The sequence below is a fragment of the Acanthaster planci genome, linkage group LG01 (assembly GCF_054643075.1).
Source record: "Acanthaster planci isolate LZ-2023a linkage group LG01, COTS_SCS, whole genome shotgun sequence".
NCBI lineage: Eukaryota > Metazoa > Echinodermata > Asteroidea > Valvatida > Acanthasteridae > Acanthaster > Acanthaster planci.
Window position 1 is genome coordinate 39,585,279 of NC_141777.1, and position 23,206 is coordinate 39,608,484.

At 39.9% G+C, this 23,206-nt stretch overlaps 1 protein-coding gene across 1 annotated transcript; it reads right to left on the minus strand.

Annotated features, from left to right (window-relative positions):
* Positions 1-1,121: 1,121 nt before the first annotated feature.
* gstz1 (glutathione S-transferase zeta 1) lies at positions 1,122-20,797 on the minus strand. The gene is made up of 7 exons (XM_022237371.2): positions 20,668-20,797; positions 15,023-15,074; positions 13,401-13,543; positions 9,152-9,229; positions 8,482-8,529; positions 6,170-6,351; positions 1,122-5,005 (listed from the first exon to the last, which is right to left on the minus strand). The coding sequence occupies exons 1-7, from the start codon at positions 20,677-20,679 to the stop codon at positions 4,882-4,884; spliced, it is 639 nt and encodes a 212-aa protein (XP_022093063.2). The 5' UTR covers positions 20,680-20,797; the 3' UTR covers positions 1,122-4,881.
* Between the last annotated feature and the right edge of the window lie 2,409 nt (positions 20,798-23,206).

The following is a 23,206-nucleotide window of genomic DNA, read 5'->3' on the forward strand; positions in this document are numbered from 1 at the left end:
TTCAACTTTGTTCACTTTATTCTGCCTGTACCGGTACTCTTTTTAGCATTTTTTAAAAATAGTACCAGGTGGGAAAGTTCGCACATAGAGGTCGGACTTCACTGGGCTCTGAATCGCGGGTAAAAACAAAGCTTGGGTTCATTAACATTTTACGTGTAATTCAAATACATTGATGGCGTACCGGAAAATCCTATAGAGACCGTCATGTTCAAAATGAGATTGTAAAGCTTGGCTTAACCGACTAGCGCAAAGGAAATAACTCCACTGCGATCGTGCTTCATTTCTACGGTTTTATCGATTGTATTCAATGTACATATTATACCTCAATTTTCAGCAAAACACTTATGGAATGCTTTATCAGTGATGATTTGGTGGTAGTGGCGCAATGGGGGTAATAGAGGAACGATCCCCAAAGCACCAATGAATGAAACTTTTATTTCTAAATGCAACAGAATTTTACCAACAAATCATAGCGGCCACTTCACAAAGAAACACTTGAAATTACTTTCAGTGTTTGTTCCTGACTACATATAAGCCTGTAACAGAAACACTCGACGATGCTGAATTATTCCAACTTGGACAATTAACTCGCCAGCACTCTTACGTTTGCTGCCTGCTGACCGTTCAACTATACGCCATAGCATTGCTTCAGTTTTACCAAACTGAACGATTCAGGTGATTGCAATTTATTGTAGCCATAATTCTACTGACGTGTTTTATGTTTTGAGATAAAAAAAACGCTGTTGGTTTTCGACAGTCACAGTGCAGTTCGAATCACTTTTGTGCAAACAAGGCATTCATGGACCGTTCCCCAGCGCGTAACTAATGCGCACACGCCGTCAATCTGCAAAGCTTGGCGAAATAAAGTTGAAGGGTATACGACCCTAGTTTTTGTACAGGCGAGCAAGAAACATGGGGCGACGTCTAAAACAGTTGACATAGGCCCACAGAGATTAAGGTAACTTGACTGCGAAGCTGTTCACTCAGCTTAAATATAGTTACGTCGAGAAAACATGAGATTCCTTTAGAATAATTTTGCAATGACGGGATCAAATGAAAGTCGTTTCTATTTAGAAATGACTCTTCCACAACTAAAATTCAAAACTCAATTCAAATCAATGTTTTTAAATGAAGCAGAATCACTTCGCCGACTTTATTTTTTTGGAAGACAAACTCCCTCAAGTATATGTACACATGTATTTTACGACAACAGAAAATCGGTTGGAAATATGGAAAGGACTAAAAACCCACTTCAAAAACAAATCAACATCACATCTGAACCATGATAGCAATATAATTTTTTCAAAAGAATTATATTCTTTGAAACCCCCAAATAATACAGAATTCATATCAGTTCTCGTCAGAGTACTCTACGTTTCAGTTACATTAAATGTACATGTATTAAATTTGAAAATTACGGTCTTCGTCATTTTGAAGTAATGGTCACATTAACAAACAACTGAAATAAAACTTACTATAAAGCAATAAATCATTACTAAAGAACCTTTTCAGATTCTTGTATTTAAGTTATAAATTCATCCAAATGTCAAGTTGGCCATTTTTCTCCAGCCCTCTATATTTCGGCTCAACACTCTGGCCAGCCGTTTCTCTCGCAATTCAATTAAAGCGTTGACAGCCTAGTCAAAAGCTGCCAAACTATCTAATCTAGTCCCCATACAAACTAATTAAAGGTCCAGCAACAAGTTTGTCCTCATGTATGATGCAGACATCCTAACCTAGGGCCTATTGTTGGGTGTGTGCTCAGACCCTTCAAAAGACATTTACCTCGTCTGAGCCGGTTCCGAGTTCGGTTACCAATTAGGCTGGCTGGAGAAATGACCATATACTCCCTGACCCTCACCCTATCGGCTGCACGCGAGAGCATCCTCACTGAACTGTCTTTTCAGCCATTAGCAACACTGTTACACTTCATACACTTGAGAATCAAGAGCTTTAAGCTGCATGAAAGCCAACAGAAAACAAACTATTCTTTGGATAATGTGGTTAGGAGACTGATGGGGACAATGGAGCTGTGACAGTTAGCTGGAGCTGTAGATACCTTTTGGCTGACATACTGGGGTACTCATGCAGAACCTGTTCCTCACATAACAGCTGAGATCTCAGCCTGGGTTTACCATCACTGTTCCCAGGTGTTTAAACAGTTGCAGTGGTCTGGCAAATTGACCACAGGTGAGTATACAAGTTTTCACACTTGTGTTTTCAAGAATTCCTTATAAAATGTCTAGCTGTGGACCACATGCACCTGTTCCAAACATCTCGGTAAGCTTGTATATTCACGGAGGTATATTTTGAGTACATGCATTCACTCACATCACTCATTATACCATGGAGGTAGGAAAAAATAATTCTCGATGTTGGAAGTCATCTCAAGTTGCTGATTTAAATACTATTGTTTTTTACATTAAAAGTCCTTATTTGAGTACTTTTATGTATGAAATACTGCTACTCAAAAAAATTTATATGCAAACACAGCTTACATAATTTTCAAGCCAAGATACATGTACAATTGCAAACAACATTTGAAGCAAAAGTTAGCATCAATGATTTGCCAATGAAAATAACTGTTTTTCTTTATGATAATCGTAAAGTTGGTACCAATAAGAAGTTTAAGATGTTAATTACTTCTATCATTCAGTGGATTTCTACTGTATATGGGTAAAGCATGGAGCTATACTTTTTAGAGCTGCAGAGGTGAATGAACCTGTCTCTCAAAATATTTTTCAATAAAATCTACAGAAGCAGAAATATCACAGGCTGTAAAAACTGTTAAAACTGTCTGACTTGTCGTTTCGTAAGTCTCTTTCAACATAAAACACAGCTTGACCACATTACTTGACCCCATTTACAGCTAAACTGAAAAATCACTAGACCTGAACTGCAAGTTTTACTGATTAAACTCAAATTATTTCAGATATAACTCTTCTGAAAAAAAAAAATTCATTCAGTTCTGGAGATTAAAAAAGACACTAAACAGCAAGACAGATTAGATGTTAATACGAATACATGTAATTGGTACAATGGATGGTTATCATCTCCCTCCCTGAACTAGAGAGGGCGGCCTTCAGCCTACCTGGTGTATGCTGAATGTCAATACAGTTTGAAATCACTGAACGCATTAGGGATATGGAAGCCAGTCCAGCTTGAAAAGCATTACGTGTATTTGATTGCACATACACACTACTAGGCCCAAAAAAGTCTGTGGTTTCTGGTTAGCACGTGTGTCATCATTTCACGTCGGCAAAAAAAGTATTTGATGTGGCATAATGTGATGTCCAAAAGCTGCCAAACTTGCTTGATCAACTGGAATCCTGCTACTGCATAATTTTAACTTGTTTTAGATGGGGTAAGGTTGAGTAATGGGTACAGTAAAGGAGTCCCTCTTGGCCCCATACATTTAGTCAGGCACTCTTTTTCTCTTTTCAGATGATGTCATTTCTGTACTATACATGTACTTTTAGGAACCAGATAAATGAGGTGGTCTTATGCCCTTTGTATTGAGGGGGCCAGTCTATTTCAGTGTTGGCAGTACGTGCGCATACAGTCGCAATGTATATCATTTCTAGGAAAAAAAATGTGTCACCGCACCACTTTTGGAGCCAGCCCCTGACCAGAAACTAGAGCCTTTTTTTCTTGGCCTTATTGGCTATTCATAAACAGCTCAGTTTATCGATTCCTATTGGTCAAGAGCCGATCATGTGGGTGGATTGAAATGGCTGGTAAAGCTATTAACCAGTTAAAAACACTTTTTCTGGTTTCATATGAAAGTTTGTGAACGGAACTGACAGCACTGTGTTCTGTGCCAAATCCTATCACTGACAGCACTGTGTTCTGTGTCAAATTCTATCACTGACAGCACTGTGTTCTGTGTCAAATTCTATCACTGACAGCACTGTGTTCTGTGTCAAATTCTATCACTGACAGCACTGTGTTCTGTGTCAAATCCTATCACTGACAGCACTGTGTTCTGTGTCAAATCATATCACGGACAGCACTGTGTTGTGTGCCAAATCCTATCACTCACAGCACTGTGTTCTCTGCCAAATCCTATCACTGACAGCACTTTGCACCAAATCGTATAAAACATGCATAAAGCCTTGTCCAGCAACTACTGGTAGAGGTACAGGCCATTAAATTCTACAATTGTAGCTCCAGGCAAAATCATGTCAATATTCAATGTTAATCTCCCTGGTGGAGAATTCAGAACGAATTTCTACCAATTCTACCATACATGCATTTTATAAAAGAGCTATAATAACAAAAATTCAAAATTTAACTGAGAATTTCAGACAAAGGTCAACGCCATCCACAGAAATGTGTGTAAATAATGCTAAGTTGGGTTTTTGCAAACGCACAGTTTTTGCCAGTTGTTGCATTACATATTGTTTTGTGGTGCATGCACACCATGTATTGGTCAGAATATTTCATGTCACATGATCTGTGGTTCACCAATCAGATGGCGGGGTTTTACTTGGAAGTAGTATAAAAGCAAATAACACATCAGAGTGACAAAGAAACAGAATTCAAATTCAACATGTTTACGCTGGAAATCCCTAAATTCTCCAAAGGAAATGTGCGAGATAGGTATACAGACAGAACATGCACAAAGTATTAAAGATCATTCAAGTACAGCTATGAATATGCATTGGCCCTATATGCAATGTTTACGCTGGCATGAAGTCAGACATTTTGTCCTCAAATGACCTTGCCTTTTTGAAATACAAAATTGACTCATTGTATAGAAACCAAGTAACACTGATCTAAGAGTCCAAAACCAAATACCATATTAACACCCCATGCCTCTTGAATTTACCCACTCACATCCATGTTTATCCTTGCCATCAACAGCCACAGATTTCCTGTTTATCTCAAGTCATCTGGGCAGTCAGGTTGCTTGGAGGGGTGGGCCACACTGAAAGCATCTAGTTCCAGTAAAGCAGCATTAATTCTTGAAATAATAGGGTAGTTGGACATATTCACTTTGAACCTGACAATGCAAAACGAGAACCATCATTTAAGAAGAAGTGATTCACACAGACTGCCAATGTTAAGAGATTTTATACTTGACTAACTGCTAAATGAATACATAAAGTTGTCACAGGCAATCATTCTGCAATCATTTTCAAACTAATTTCATGAAAATCAGACACGCCATTCTCATGCAGCGTGCATTTTTCCGAGACAGATCATAATATCCATACTTTTTCAACTGCATGCTCAATGCATGCAGGTCGATGCACTGGAGTTCATGAACTTGAAATAACCATAAGATCAAAATCCCATGTCACATTGAATAAAAAACTTGATATTTGTAACGCTTCATAGGTTCCATGCATAGAACCTATAAAAAGGCTAATTTCCTCTTTTATTGGAAAATGTCAACATTTGTACCGGTATATCCTGAGATACTGGTATTCCGTTCGCTAAGGGACTTGGAAATGTTATGTACATTTTTAAGATGAAATTTTCAAGACGAAAGACACTGTTACTGTGACAAGACCGTTGCTACCTATTCGCTCTTTGCACGCTGCCGCCATAGGCATGGAGGGCCTCAAACTGGCAGCTTTACGCCAAAATAAATAGCCAGTTCAGTGAACTGGGAACAACTAAACCTGCCATATGTAATTGTGTGAAACTGCCAGATCAATGCTGCCCATGCCTATGGCACCAGCATGCAAAGAGCAAAGTGCACTAACATTGAATACTAACAGAAACCCAACACGAGTCTATTCAACCTTCCATTTTAACACATTGTGGTTAATGACACAGGAAGCAAACACAGTCCTATTCTAGGTTAAAAAATATGTCAAGTCATGCAGATTATCTTGAAAAAGTTTCAAGCCTAGTCTCACATGATTCTTCTTAATGTTGACCATGTAAAAGGTTGTCTACATTCAAAACAAGGCATAAAATGAATCCATACTCCAGTGACATACCTGCATACATTGGGAGCCTCCCTAAGACAATTTGCCAATTTCTTCTCATTTAATGCAGCAACACTTTAGAAATGGTACTTGGGTTGTGGATAAAAAAATTTGAACACCCTTTTCACAAAAAGAAAAATCCCAATTTCCCCCAACATGTAGTGCCATAGTAGCATATGTTATTAGGTTTCCATTAATTTTAAGAATAACCTAAACAATCGTCTCACCTGTTAGCATTAAAGACTTGAGGTACAAGGCAAAGATCTGCCATGGTGATGTCATCCCCAACACAGTACTTCCCTGCTGTTTGCTCAACAATCTTCTCAAATGTCTCAAAACCATCTGAAATCACCTTCTGAGCCCATTCTACTTTCCTCTCCTCACCAATGTAACGTAAAACACTTAAATTCTGCAAGAAAAATGCAAAAGACAAGCACCTACAATTGATGATTTGCCTCTTTATCTTTCTGACTGCTAGCAATTTACGACCATTTAAGAAACGTTGATTCTAGTAAAAAACATATCTTCTGTGGTGTTCCACAGGGTTCCATTCTTGCTCCGCACCATTTCCTACTCTAAGTTCATCGCTTGCTTTTCTCTTCTACTTTTTTACATTTTATTCTTTTTGCTGATGATACAACCATCACCTCTTCACACCCAAACTCCTACACCCTAATTAACACAGAGAATACTGAACTTTCCAGAGTGTTGTCATGGTTCAAAGCCAACCGACTTTCTTTGATTCATGCCAAGATGAACTTTAAGCTCTTTACCAGGTCCACGAAGTCTTCCAAGGATCTTGATGTCATTTCAATCGATAACATCGCCAATTCAAGGTTCCATTTCACCAAGTTTTAGGTGCTACGATAGATGACAAACTCTCCTGGACTAACCATATCACCAACATTAATAAAACTGTCTCACGCAACATAGGCGTTCCAGTTAAACTGCAGGCCTTTATTCCACAATCCACTTTGTTTTCACTTTATAAAACTCTTATTTTGCCTTATCTCACCTACTATAACATTGTCTGGGCGCATACAAGAAACTCAAAACTTCATTCACTTACAACCATCCAAAACAAGACTATTGGGATTTGTACTTTTCCCATCCTCGTGAGCACACAGCACCACGTTTAGCTTGATTAAACACTTCAACACTGTCAGACATTAACAAACTTCATACAGCAATTTTTATGAACAAATCTACCCACAACCTCCTTCCTCGAACATTTTGTTCTTATTTCAGCATCGTAGGAGACACTCACACTCTACCAAATCAAGCAATAGTCTATTTATCCCAGTCACTTGAACCTCATATTCTTTCAACACCCTTCATTTTTATGGCCTCTGTTTTTGGAACAGCATTGATAAAGAAGTGGAAACTCAGTTGTCTGTGGATAAATTTAAGTCTGTGTATGAGAACATCCTTATTTCTCATTAATTTGCTCCTCTTGACTGCATGTACACAACCAGTGCTTTTGCTCGTTAGTAAGCATTTTTTTTTATGGAGGAGGGTTAAATCTTTTGCTTCAATCACTTTTTCCGGATTAATACTCATTTTGCTGTTTCGTTTGCTTATTTTGAAAACAAACGCTCATGCAAAGCAAGTTTGATTCTTTTTTATGTTTGTCATTTTTGTATTCCTTAATTTAGTATTTCATCCCCAATCAATTGATTTTTCATTATTATATTTTTCATTAAGGGCATTTTCAACACAAGCTTCAGCTTTTTTAATGTACCCCACACCTTGCAACTCTAACATTACTTCCCTTCGTTATTTTAAGTAAGATTTTTTGATATTTTGCTCCTAATGTCTAAAATTCAATTTTGTATCTATTCCGAATGTGAAATAAATGTAAATGAATGTGATGTACATATACATGTACCTGTACTGATCAAGTGCAGTTTGCTTTCACACCAACTTTTACAGTTACGCCGACATGACACAAACCGCATGTGCACAACTGAAGAGAGTAATGCAGGTCATCAACATTACTCTGAATTTCAGAACACCAGGGTACATTAAGCACAACAGATCAGATTTGCACCTTTTACAAAACAGTTTTAGTGTAACAAAAAATTTGACTGAATTTTCACTCACATTGTGACCTGTTGCACCAGCCTTTGTAATCACAGTACTCACAAGTCCATAACAAGTTATTCAGTCTTAAGCCAATTCATAAGCTATTCAAATGAGCTGTGACAAAAGCATTGCTTTGTTATTGTTCACCCTGTTACTTATGACTAGCCTTGTGAAGGGACTTGTGATGGACTCGAACACAGCACTGGTGGTCAGGTACATGCATATTCCAGTGAGACGTTGTCCAATTGCCAAATTTGTGGATATACATGTACATGTACTATACAAGGCTAGCTCAAGGCTTGGGAAACTTCACGCTGAAGATTCAAACATGGATGGAAAACTGTGCTGCTTTATCAGTTAACAGAGCACAAAATGTACATGTAAATGATTCCAATTGCTCAAAGTATCTACTTAGCACCTACTATTGCAGAGAAATGTGATTTTTTTTACTCACCTGAAGGGGCTGAATACCACAAGAAATGATCTGAGACAGTTGTCGAGCCTGAAAAGTTTTTTAAAAGAAATCAACAAAACCACAGGTAAGCTAGCACTGTGTCATGTTACTGAAGAAATAATCTCACCAATCACATCAGTAACTGCATGTTACAGTTAGGCAAAAAAATGGACAACAAAATACACAGGAAGTCAAAATATAATTCAATAAAATCAAGATGAGATTGAGGGGAAAATGTAAAAGCTACAAAATAATCGGCAAAGATTTTGAGGTCAACGCAGTAGAGTACAGTCTACAACATGTATGGCATATATACAGTGTATGTGCTTACCTGAAGGCAAGCCTTAACATATCCATTTCTTGTGTTCTTCATCCATTTTTATGTAAAAAGACCACTGTATCCTTGAGATATTCCAGGTTTCAAAAATAGATTTGAAAATTCTGAAATCAGGAAAATCCTGATACAAAAATTCTGAAATCAGGAAAATCCTGATGAAAACATTCTGAAATCAGGAAAAAACCTGATAAATCTCACCGCTGATAACAACAGACAAGGAATTTAAACAAACACTTTGCACAGGATGTTACAAATTTTCCTCTTAATGCATCCTGATTGCCAACAGCAATTAGTATGCCTTAAATCACGAATACAGTTGAATATCCAACTTACAGCGAATCGTTTCTTAGGATCTTTAGGTAGCAAGGATGGTCCCTCTCGAGTCTCATCAAGGTACTCAATGATGGCATTCTACAGGAGAGAAAATTCTACATTTGTGACTTACACCCAATGAAAAGTATGAGAACTACCATCAAAGTTGAAGTACACAGTGGTTCTAATTCTGTGTGTGACCAGTCGACAAAGTATTGTCAACCGTCCCAGGTTTAATGTCACTTTTTTTTTAAGTGTGCCTTTATAATTAGTTGAAGTGCGCCCTCTCTCGCCATGTACATGTATCACAATGTCTGGCACTGTAGGAATGCAGTGCTGCTTTGTACAAATTGTAAGTTGCGGTGTTGCGTTTGTAGGAGTTATGCAACTATTGCATATTTAGAGTTCCACTGTCTGGGTGGGGCAAGTTATTTGGCTCATCATTAGTGCGTCTTGCCGTGTAGCTTTGCTTTTCTGCCTTTCGTCTTGCGAGGTGCACTTCTCTACGTCACGCTAGTGTCTTTGCTGCACACTGCATTGCATTAGTGTGGGATACACATCTCCATGTGAAGTTCACACACTGATGGTGCTCCTAACTTATGTTGTGAGCTACCGGTAGCCTGTGTTTAGGTGTAGTCCCGATATTGTAAAATTTGAGTTTGGAACTCGGCAGTATGGCATGGTGGCAGTGGACACATGGTGAGTGAGCACTTTCTAATTTTCCTCTAATAATTGTTCGATTATAGATTGTACACATTTAGATCTGCATTTTGCACTTTTGTAGGCACATTATGGAACTATGTCCTGTTGAACTCTAGTTTGCTTGAGGTAGTTTCTTGTAAGCATCTTTGCATATTGTTCAGAGATATCAATATTTTTGAACATTGTACACCTCAATAAAAATGAGTGTTTGATCATATTTTGTCAACATCCTTAACTTATAATGATTTGTTTCAGTGTTATATTAAATGTTTAATTCTGATTTACAGTGACCGACCTAGTCCTCCTATGGACCTAGCAGTATCGTACATGTACATGTGTAGGTCATCCTACACCACCTAGTATTTGATGTACACGTAGCCCTTCCATAACATCTTGAGTAAGTTAATTTTGGTAGTTCGTATTCTCAACAATATTACTGGTGGTTGTGAAACATTTCATTTCTTATTAAACTGATTAGTGCATGTTGATAAAAAAATAAGGAATGTAAACCATAAATTCAAAACGTAGGCTGTGGCAGGGCCGCATATTTTATGCCTTAAATGTAAATGAATCCAGTATATGCATATAACTGTACATGGACTTCTACCATATATGATGCTGGGTCACTTACACAAATGTATTTTCATCTTAATTTACAGATTGGTCCATCATCATATTGACTTTATTTGTGTGGGTGTTTTGGGGGTTTCTTAAGGGGTTTTTTTGCTTAAACCTCCTGTGCAAATGTCATCTGGTACAATATTTTGAGCAGTCATTTTTGCCTGTCAAGTGTCTGGTCTAAACCTTCAGTGTTTAACTACCCATTTGTATGATTTTTATGGTACCTTCCCACTGGCCTGCTTTCTGTTTGATAAATCTTGGCCAGTTACAGCAGGTGGTTAGGGTTGAGTAGTTTGTGCATGGTGGCCAGCCAACAAAAATATATGCCAGGTTGGGCTAAATTGGATTTGACCGTCCTCTGACTGCACCACCATTAAAGGGGGTTAAGGTAACTTGGATTAATTTGGATTAATAACTGAAGTAATTGTAAGTACATATAATTGTTCCAATTTTCAATTTTAATTAAATCAGCAGTCTATTTTCGTAAATTGGTGTTTTTTTTGAAATTTTTTTACTCTGCATCCCTGTTTCCGTAATATTTTGCGTTATCCGCCATCCCTCTCTCTGGTAAAATTTAACCACTCGGTAACATGTGAAATATCATGTCATATCATATCACAGCTCTTCCTCAATGCAGTTTTCTAGAATTTTGACAGTTTTTCCATGTGAAAATCGACATGTATGCATACTTAAGAAATGTGCCAAAACTGCTGTTTGTTAAATGCCATGAAATTGTTTACCTACCGGTAGAAAGCTTGCTTTCAGTGTTCAAGTTGTCTACCTGTACTTAGCAGTGGTTGTGTTCTAACCACATTTGTTGAATCTGTCCCAAGAGAGGATTCATATTTCATTAAAAAGAAACTGTCATATTTTCTTCAACTTTTTTGGCTTTTTCTTTCATTACTGGTCCATTATTCTCAAAGCAATAAGGCATACATGTACATGTAATTGAGGTTAACAGACATTTTGAAATCATCGTACGTATTGTGACGGAAAGTGTATAGATACATGTATTCCGTAGAACCAGTCAAATTTTATTAATGAATTGTAGTAACCGTGGAGTGAACATACCCGATTGGTTGGCTAGTGACCTTGTAATGTGTACTAGCTGGGCGGAGTATAGCGCGCTGTGTACACGTGGTTGTAGGGCCGTGTACTAGCTGGGCGGAGTATAGCACGCTGTGTACACGTGGTTTTAGGGCCGTGTACTGGCTAGGCGGAGTATAGCGCGCTGTTTACACGTGGTTGTAGGGCCGTGTACTGGCTGGGCGGAGTATAGCGCGCTGTGTACACGTGGTTGTAGGGCCGTGTACTGGCTGGGCGGAGTATAGCGCGCTGTGTACGCGTGGTTTTAGGGAACGTGTACTGGCTGGGCGGAGTATAGTGCGCTGTGTACACGTGGTTGTAGGGCCGTGTACTAGCTGGGCGGAGTATAGTGCGCTGTGTACACGTGGTTTTAGGGCCGTGTACTGGCTGGGCGGAGTATAGCGCGCTGTGTACACGTGGTTTTAGGGCCGTGTACTGGCTGGGCGGAGTATAGCGCGCTGTGTACACGTGGTTGTAGGGCCGTGTACTGGCTGGGCGGAGTATAGCGCGTTGTGTACACGTGGTTGTAGGGCCGTGTACTGGCTGGGCGGTTGTAGGGCCAGAGCAAGCACATGGAGGAGTTGGGTGCTGGTTGGTAAGTTGGGTGCTGGACTTCAAGGAGTGAAGTTGGTAAGTTGGGTGCTGGACTTCAAGGAGTGAAGTTGGTAAGTTGGGTGCTGGACTTCAAGGAGTGAAGTTGGTAAGTTGGGTGAGGAGCGAGGAATTTGTCAGTGCTGGGCGAAGTGTTGTGTGGTGCTTATGCGTAGCGAGTGCAGAAGTGTTTAGACTGTGCTTGGCTGACTGGCATGTGTACCTGATGTGTTGCAAGTACGTGTGCAAAGCTGTATGGGCTGTACATGGCTGATTGCTGGCTCGCATGTGAGGTATGGCTTGTACAAAGTTGTACAAGTTGTACATTGCTGATGTGGTGTGCATCGTTTAAACAGTGCTGCGTTGCTTATGCAGATGCAGTGGGATTTTGCTGATGTGCAGTGTATTGCTGATACATTTGAGTGTTGCTGCTGCAGCCCTGGGTTAGTTTAACACTTACTCCAATTGAAGTTGAGGACCTTGGTAACTAAACAACCCTTTACGGTACATTGCATTTGTTGTTTATTGTTGAATAAATTGTATCTCCTGTAACGACAATTCTCTTGCCAAGGATTAATTAACACTCAGTCACAATCGGCAGTATATTTCCTCATAAACGGTCCCGCACCCTTAGCCTTGAGGTCGTTCTGTGTGTTCTCTCGTCTAGGGAAGAACCTTAGGTTGGAAAGATTGACTCTGCCACTAACAGTGCTAGACTTGATCCCATCAACTTAGGGTAGGCCTGAGGATGACCGCCACAGTATCAACTCCTTGAAGACCATGGTCATCCTTCAAGATATGACAGAAAGTGCAAAGTTTAAAGTGCTCTGAGAATGACCAAGACTGATTTCTCATCCTTACAGTATTCAGATTTTTTATTAAATAGATCAAATGTGAGGACTGGTAGGGGTAAGGAATTTCTTAGGAATACCTATGGGTTTATGTTAATGAGGAAATTAGCATAAATGTTCCACGATGCAATAAGTGATCATTACCTACTAAAATATTTTGCTTTCTCCACCTTCTAAGTGAATATAAGGTGCTTGTTCATGATAAATGAGCAAGATAATTCTGGATATGAAGTTAATTGCCAAAAGACGTTATCAGAAACCTGAAGCAACTATTGCTGACTGATTGCCAGCAGTTTTCAGCTCAGCATGTATACATGTACATGTACAGTACATGTGAACTCGCCAAATGTACTACAACCTTCCAAAGAAAACTTTAGCCCTACCGGGTATTAGGAGCATTCATCTCAAGTCTTACTTACGGACTGCGTTAGCACCATTCCATCAATATGCATGGCTGGAACCTGACCGTTTGGATTCACTGACAGGTATTTCTCTCCCTTGTGTTCTGACTTCAGTAAATTCACTGCTGCATATTCATACTCTATGCCCTTGACTGCCAAAGCTGTTGCAAGGAAAAGGACACAAAAAGGACTGCTTGAACAAGGAATATATCTTGAAATAGACAGGGGTGTTGGGGGGAAATGAAAGTAAAATTCTTGAATAAATACATGTACATGTAAAAATGGAAATATGAATAGGAATACATAAGTGACTGGCCATTCTTCAATGTTGGACCGGCCAAGCATACATGTATCCCCTTGTTTTAGAGGCAGATGTAACGGTATTGGTTTATCATCCAACCTGATTATAGTTAACTCTGTAATCTCTTTTTTGGGGGGATACAATGCCTTCAAAGTATGTGTACGTGGTATGTACGGTAGGTTACACCTGATACCATTTTGCAATGCCTGGTGGGGGAACTTGGCGGTTGAATATGTCTCTGGTGAGACCTACATGTACATACATGTACCGGTACGATGTCTTGCCATTGTTTAGACAGAGTGAAACATATTGAACTTACATGCAAGTTAATTAAGGTTGTTTATCGTGGACTGTCGGGCCTACATGTAGAAAGTTTCCACAATTTAGGACAGAATTCACATAAGGACTGTCGGGCCTACATGTAGAAAGTTTCCACAATTTAGGACAGAATTCACAAAAGGACTCAAAGTTCTGCAGATTTTTCTTTTCAGGTGAAATTTGTAGGCACTTCTATAAAAATTTCTGAAAAGTTTGACAAGGGGAAATTAGATAAAATGAGCCATTAGATGTACTGTTATCTTTGAGCAAACTTGAATTCTCAATTCTGATTGGTTGATCCATGACAACAAACAGTGTGACAAACTGTAAAACCTGCCCCCGTTAACCGTATTCCACGGTTCATATCAAACCCTGCATAATGCGTAGTTCTAACTCAACGCATTGCCCTACTTTTATGCTAACAGCAAAATACACAACAGTAAAAATTACTTTAAATTTGGCTGAGTGGTATACGGGACACAGATGCATTACATTATTCTGTGTTCCAAGAGTGCAAACGTGATAACTACGTGTAATAATGTCACACATGGTTTTCATCTATGTTTTCCTACAAGGGTATGGTGCTGTGAATCCATAATCCTTACCACATTCCCATTAGCACACATGTGGGCAATGACATTTTAACAGGGCCAAAATAGGCAGTGAAACTCTTTTCAACATTTGAAGAAATCAAAAACTTTGATAAAGTATAAGATATTAACTACCAGCAATTCATACATACATGTACATGGACGTAAACTTTGAGAGACACAAGACTTACAGTTGTCAGCCCTGCAGCCAAATACAGTACAACAGATTGAGGAACAAAATTTATTTGATTGGTGGATCGGAATTGCAACTGATTGAACAAAAGATCCTTAAAGAAATCCAACTTCATTTCCCTATCCGTTCATCAGATGGAAATGGTGACTGGCTGATCATCGGTAGGTCAACATACATGTACATGTACACGTAATAGCTACTCATTTTATTTTAAAAAAATATAGAGCATTATACTCACCAATTCTAACTCGCCATGAACAAGAGCTTCGAAAGTAGGAATACAAAACAGGCTGTAGAGACAAAGACAAGACTCATCAAAAAACATCTAATAAGAGACTGTGCTATAAATTACTTTAAGTTCCAATTTTCATCTTTGAAATTACTTTTTTTGTGAATACTGCACCACATGATACAGTAAGTACATGTGCCGGTATGACAGCCAAAAAAGAAACAATATTGACGTAGTTGATCTAAAGAGGAAAGGAAATTATTCTACAGTTTTTACATTACATGTATTGAAACTGAAAGTGAAATGTCATTTTTTCCTGTTTTCCTTTTTCTTCTGTAGTATTCAACATGGATATTCCTGCAGGTTCAACCACACTCTTGGAATCGTGCCAAGAATACATTTTTGCACATGGACGGTTGCACAACAAAAACAAAATTTAATCACCCGCCTCCGAAAATGGTCAAGCAAATATACAAAGATTGGCCCGTAACCCAATGCATGTGCGGTGTAAGACATGGTAAGTACTCAGGCATGTTGGGACTGTTGTTGTGTGGAGTAGAAGAGGGTGGTGAGTAAAAAGGTCAAAAGAATAATCAGGCACATGGTCTTACAACCATCGGACAGACGTTTGAGATATGGATTAGTGTGGATAGATTTATGGGGAAAATTTGATTTAGAAAGTAGAATTTTTGGGTACAGTAAATGTACACTGATCAGCATTGATTTGATGTGCCTGATTAGAAAGAGGTCAATTAAATAGATGCCGCTTGACAGGTGCACAAACCCTATGAGATTGGCCTGAAAAATTCTGTTTTCTAGACCAATACCTCAATATAGGGCTATTCCCTGAAGTTTACTTTTTCAGTCATGCTGCTCTCTTCCCCAGGATTGTGAGGTCTGATGTCCGTCCCACTCCCACAAACCCCACAGAAAATGGGCCTTTTCTGCCCTACATGTAGGCTGTACAAGACATTTAACAGGGCGTGAACAAGGCATTCTGTGGTCCTTGTGTATCTACAGAAATACTGCTCCACTCCCATAAGAGTTCTGTGGTCCTTGTGTACCCAGAGAAATACTGCTCCACTCCCCCAAGAGCTCTGTGTCCTTGTGTACCACAGAAATACTGCTCCACTCCCCCAAGAGTCCTGGGTCCTTGTGTACCCACAGAAATACTGCTCCACTCTCCCAAGAGTTCTGTGTCCTTGTGTACCCACAGAAATACTGCTCCACTCTCCCAAGAGTTCTGTGTCCTTGTGTACCCACAGAAATACTGCTCCACTCCCCCAAGAGTTCTGTGTCCTTGTGTACCACAGAAATACTGCTCCACTCCCCCAAGAGTCCTGGGTCCTTGTGTACCACAGAAATACTGCTCCACTCCCCCAAGAGTTCTGTGTCCTTGTGTACCACAGAAATATTGCTCCACTCCCCCAAGGGTTCTGTGTCCTTGTGTACCACAGAAATACTGCTCCACTCCCCCAAGAGTTCTGTGTCCTTGTGTACCACAGAAATATTGCTCCACTCCCCCAAGGGTTCTGTGTCCTTGTGTACCACAGAAATACTGCTCCACTCCCCCAAGAGTCCTGGGTCCTTGTGTACCACAGAAATACTGCTCCACTCCCAAGCCCTCTTCACACGACCACAAAAAAACTTAAAAGGTTTGAGAAATTTTCTCATGCTTGAGAAATTTTCTCATGCTTGAGAAATCTTACAAAAGTACCATCATGTGAAAGGTCGCCAATGCTTGAGAGTGACAAGCATTCCTGGTGAATCCTTGAGATATTTTCAAGGAGATCCAGACCTACGACAAAATCTTCCACTAGCGGAAGATTTCTCAAGCAACCCATGAAAAACAGTCCCACTAGCGGAAGATTTCTCAAGCAACCCATGAGAAACAGTCCCACTAGCGGAAGATTTCTCAAGCAACCCATGAGAAACGGTCCCACTAGCGGAAGATTTCTCAAGCAACCCATGAGAAACGGTCCCACTAGCGGAAGATTTCTCAAGCAACCCATGAGAAACGGTCCCACTAGCGAAAGATTTCTCAAGCAACCCATGAGAAACGGTCCCACTAGCGGAAGATTTCTCAAGCAACCCATGAGAAACGGTCCCACTAGCGGAAGATTTCTCAAGCAACCCATGAGAAACGGTTGTGTGAATGTACACACTGTTTATTGTACTATGTCCCCTGCGATAACCTACACGGTGCACATGCGTAGTGACCTCCAACCCCACACAGTGCATGAGCGCCCTTTTGGATGCGGTCCACTAATTCAAGCGAGAATTTCTGGCCAGCTCATTAGCATTAAAAGTGCCCCCGCAGTATCTTTTGAAAAAGGAGGTTGTATGGCTCCAAAAATGGTGAGATTGTGTAAATCTTTGCCAGAATCAACTCCCTGGGTATTTGGGCTTTCATCTGAGAGCACAATGGCTAAAAAATACCGTTGAAAAATGGTCGTAAGTCCCCGACTACGTCCTAAATCCCGCGACTTCCCACCACACGTGGCTATTGTGGACCATGCCATCCATTTTCGCCATAATCGCGGCATTTTCCATGGCAGTTATAAGGCTGAGAGTCTCACAATACTCCCAGCCCTTCTTGGAACTTGTCTGCTTCTTGTAGGGCTCACGAAAGTTTAAAAAATGTAGTTGCCCTACAGGCAGGGGAGTCTAAAATCTGGTTGCCAGAACTTCATTTTCAGTTGCCCGACAAGGAAGTTTTACAGGTCGGTGGGTCACTCACTGCGTAACATTCCATGAATGTTTTTCCTAGTTTCGGATCGCGCATGCCAGTAGGCCTACATGTATGAACGTCATGAACTCAACTCGTGCCTAACAGATTGTACGTGACATAATGGGTTCATCAACTTTGCGGCGTGGGGGGATTTGTGGTCGACGGCTCACTGAGCAGCAAAGTCAAGTCAAAATTTATGCAGGCTATCCATGTTGATGCACTGAAATTCTAATATATAAACTAATCCCTTTAAAAGAAGACTTGCTTTACGAGAAAATATGCTTGTTACAATGGTTTTGGCAGAGAAATGGGTTTAAGCTTGACTACTTTTTATGTGTAGCGATCTAGAACTGGCTAAACCGATCCAGAACTAGGAAAAGTGTCGTCATCACTTTTGTCGATCTTGTATTAAAAGCTCATGTACAAGGTAGACCTCTGACCCCATTTCATTGGAATTTAATGATAATTGAGCTGTAATATGACATGAATATAGTTTTAGTGATCAGGAACAAGGAGAACGACTGAATACAGACGCGACTGCATTGTACATCTCAACGATTTGACCGTACGTACCACGGTGCACCTACCCAAACATGTATAGTCATGCAACATCAAGGTTAGGAGGTCAATCTTTTTTTTGCAATCTTGTTTCAGTGCATGGTGCTGAAATGTCCAAAACGCCGGGCGAAAAAATGTGTTGCGGAAAACAGGTGCTTGCCCGTTGGGCTGGCAGCCTGGAACATTTGTTTGGCCGACAAAATAATTTGGTTGGTTTGGTTTGGTTTGGTTTGGTTGGACTACCGATTCTGCGCGCCCTCTTTGGTACTCCTCGAAACATAGGTTTCGGGAGAACTTTTTTTAGGTTACATGTACATAGCTTCATACTATGTATCAAGAAAAAAATGGGTCAAAATCATGCTGATTTCCAAGAAAAGGTACAAATATTTCCTGATCAGTGTACGAGAGTTATGCAATTCATATCTGTACATGTACATGTGAAGATACAATAAGCCGCAACCAAATGGTTGACTATGGCTGCAATCAATATACACAAGATATGGAAAATGGCTGCAGCCGCTTCTTGTATGTAATATGTATGCGCATAGCCACGACTGGCCTGACTGGTTGAAATGGCAGCTGGCTGCGGCGTGCTGGGGTTGAGACCAATGACCAATCACAGGGCTCCTCATTATTTATGCCTAAATGGTACGAACAACAAGCAACAGCCAATGGGTCCAAGTGCCGCTAATAATGTAATTCCTTCTAAAGAGTTAGTAGGTAACCATGGTAACTGTATGGAACCCTAGTGCTGTCTGTACATGGAATTCTTTCCATTTGATATCACTGGGCTGTATTCAAAACCCTGTAGCATCATGAACTCATAAACAGTAGTACTGGGCTGGTAGGCCTAACAGACCTGTAAATAGGGCCTTTCATATGTGACCCGCTCCAGGAAAAGGTGATATATAAGTTGAAAAAAAATAATAAATCAAGTTAAATACATGACTGGAAAGCCCACATTGTAAGCTTTCATTTGGTATATGATAGAGCTCCGTAGCCTTTCCCGTTCTAGAGTTATGACACATTTGCATATTAATTAGTTCCAGGCAACTGAAATTGCAAAAACCAAGAAAACAGGCTTTGAAATATCTGGCTCTGATGTGGGTTGTAGGCATTGAAATCTTACTTAGCAACCAACATGCTCTTGTGTTACAACCACCTTAAAAATTCGCACAAGAACTAAGGAATTAGTATTTTTAATCCAACATTGCTCGTAAATGCATGGTGCGACATGGAGCGGGTCACACATACTCTTCTACTGACGACAGGCCCTGTTTATAAGCCTAATTGCTAATATTGCATGAGTGATTTTGCACAATGATAGATAGGCGCTGTTGGAAAGAAAAGGGGCGACGTTCGTCCCTTTTCCCTTCCCACAGTGCATGTCTTTCTACCTTTATGCAAATTCACCCATGTGGTATTAGCAATAAAGCTTATGGGACTAGCCTAACGTTAGTACTGTAACTTGAAGGCACATGGCGTTTCTGGAAATCATGAAAGTAGGGTTTCACATAGCCCCACTAGTGTGGCACGGACTCTCACTCCCGATCCATCCTTAGCCACACATCCGTATGCGCAATTTCGTGACGGCGAAATGAACATTTTTGGAGCACCAACTTATAATCGTGGGCGCAATTTCTTTTGCACACTAACATGATTCTTGACCTTTCCGTTTTCTAAATACCATTTATTGAATGATTTCACTCACGTTATTCAGATATTTTGCAGTCTTTTTCCCTTCATCCATTCAATCTAACGGGCCCACTCTCACAGTCGCCATCTTTAAAATAAGGTCGTCGAGTGAGAGTCCGTGCCACACTAGCGGGGCTAGGTTTCACATGGTAAATGCTGGCTTTCAGTAAGGCTAAATATAGATTAAGAGTTCCATGATATAGCCTAGGCCTGTAGACATCACTAATTTTTCCCTAATAACAAAGTGATGATTCATAAAAGGTGTAAATCAGCAATCAGAAAGTCATGGTATGTCCCAAATCATGTCGAATCATCGTCAAATATTGCAACAAAAATATTGGAGTGTTTACCAACAGATCAGTCTAATGACATAGAGTCCAATTTTGTGTGGAGGGTATTAAATACTATAATGTTATGTACATGTACTTCTGCAAGTCACTGCTCCACCTGGGTAGCCTAGTAGTAGGCCCACTACTTACTAGTGCTAGGCCTGGTAGTGGTAGTGTACCGGGTATGGTCACATCAGGTCCAATGCTTGCTATGCTGAGTATGCTATACCATGGCTATCAAGTGATGTCTGTAGCCTTGTCCATAAATGGAACTTTTAAACGATTTTCCAACTCAAGCCTTACAAAAACACCTCGCACGAAATATGTTATATCTTCATTACCTTTCCGGCCATATCCACATCTGAAGATACAAGCAAAATGTTTCAATGCAGTTCCGACGATCACCCCACGTACGTTCCGTTCAATCCGCATGCACATACGGCCCGGCGCGGCGCCGCGGCGCGGCGCGGCGGCCAGGAGAGAAAGAGCGCCCTCAGATGACAAGGTGGTGGCATCCTCGTGACGTCCTGCAGTTGTCCGCAGGCCCACCTTTCTTTCGTACTACGTTACTGCAGCAGTATCCATTTGCGGCCTACGTTTACAACTTTTGAGTGTACGTTTGAGGGCAAAATAAAAGAGATGAAGTGGTTTCACCAACGACAACGACTGCATGGAGTAACCCTCCTCCTTCTTGTTCGAATACAAATTTTAAAACCCCTCCCTCCCAGCAAAAAATCCTGGACCCACCTCTGTTGTCAAATTGTTTTCGAAGGTCTAACATAGGGAGGAAAAATATTCACTTGTCGAGCTATTTCTCCTTTATAGCGAGTTTTCCACTCATACATTCATGGAGCGTTTTATGGCTGGCTGTATGTAAGTGCAAAAAATTACCACCAGAAGGTAAGTCCGAAGTTTCTTGTAGAAAAATATGGGAGGCGCCCTTTATGACTTTATTAGTCCAAACAAATCAAACGAAAATTAAATAATACATATATGACGAAACTTATTTAAATAAATCTAAAACGAAACAAACATATAAAGGACGAAAGAAATAAATAATAGGAAACCAATGTATATATGCGACAAAAGTACATTTAAAGGACAAAGGTGATTTATATAGGAGGAAAATTCATACATATACGACTAAACTCATCTACATAAATGACGAAACTAATAAATATAGAACAAAAAAAAATTAGGACAAAATGAAAGTAATAAATATAGAACGAAACTAAACATATAGAACGAAACTAAAAAATATAGAAGGAAACTAATAGGACGAAGCGCCGCCACCTCAACGCCAGACCAGTTGAGCTATGGGGCAAAATGTAAAATAATAATGTAGAACGAAAACGTAAAATATGTAAGACGAAATAAAATAATATTGCCGACCGGTCGCGGACGTTGTGCCCGCGCGCGCGCCATGCTCGACACGGAAAGAGGTATACGGACAACACTTGATGCTCCTGTGCACAAACCTGAGAGACTTGTCTAAGTAAATGCTTCGGCATTTTCCTTGCTAAATTTCACTTTTTGGGACATGTAATCACTTTCTGACTGCTGTTACACCATTTTAATAGAAAATTAGTGTTGTCCGTAACTCTTATGGAACTCTTTCCCCGACACTCGTGTTTTACTAGTTAGGCCTATAGAGATTTTATCGAAACGAGTGGAGCTCTGATCATGAACCATGCCTCGAGAGTTGGAAAATGTGAACGTTCGTGTACGAGAAGTAGTTACCTCCTGAAAAAGCCTGCTTTCCATGAATTTGTTGCTTCTAATGTTACATGAATACCCACTGGCAATGGGCCTAGGCCAACTGCTTCTGGTGTCCGTGTTACGTAATGCTTGACACTGGCAGTCAAGAACGTGGTCAATCACAATCGGGATGACCAGGCAGCAACCATGTAGCAACGTTCCAGTGTGGCCTACATTTGCTTTGCGGCTTGGTCAATTGTTCCGTATGGTCCTAACACTTCGGAATAATAATGGCTCCAAATCACTTCGGTACAATTGAAAAAGCTCTGTATCATGATTCCAGTTACGAGCGACATCGTGGATGACGCTTCGTCTTATATATTTTTAAGTTTTCGTTCTGCATAGTTAACGTTTTGGTTCTATATATTTTACATTTTGCTCGAATATCACAACCGGTCTGGCGTCGAGGTGGCGGCGCTTCGTCCTATTAATTTTTTTCATTTTATATTTTTTATTTTCGTTCAATTTTTATTACCAGTCCTTTCATCCTATATATATGAGTTTTGTCCGATATATATTAGTTTTGTTCTTTTCGTCGTTTATATGAGTTTGGTCGTATATTTATTAGTTTTCGTCTTATATAAATCACTTTTGTCTTTAAATGTACTTTTGTCCAAATATAGATTGGTTTCGTATTGTATTTATGTTTCTTGATATTTCTTTCGTACTTTAATTATTTGTTTCGTTTTATATATACTAGTTTCGTCATACATGTATTTATTTTAGTTTGATATTTTTTTACTAATAAAGTCCTAAGGGCGCCCAATGGGATATATCTGAGAAAGTAAAAAGTTTTGAAATTATCCGGTTGTGGAAATTGTGGAAACAGCGGGGGAGAAAGAGAGTTGGGTGTGGCTGGACACCACTTAACATTATACTGCGGGTGCTGTGCACGACAAAGATGCTATGTACATGTACACCTTTTCTACACTGCGTGTTTTTGTGCCTGAACATGTATTTTTCAAGTTTGTGTGCTATTTGTATAACGTCTTCATTGTTACATGTATTTTGAAAATTTTGGCTTACAGACAGTACCAGCACTGTTACCTCAAACTTACAAATTTTTTTGCATCACTGAAAAGTAGAAAGATGAAATGTCCCATCCTCCCGGCCTAAAGTGTG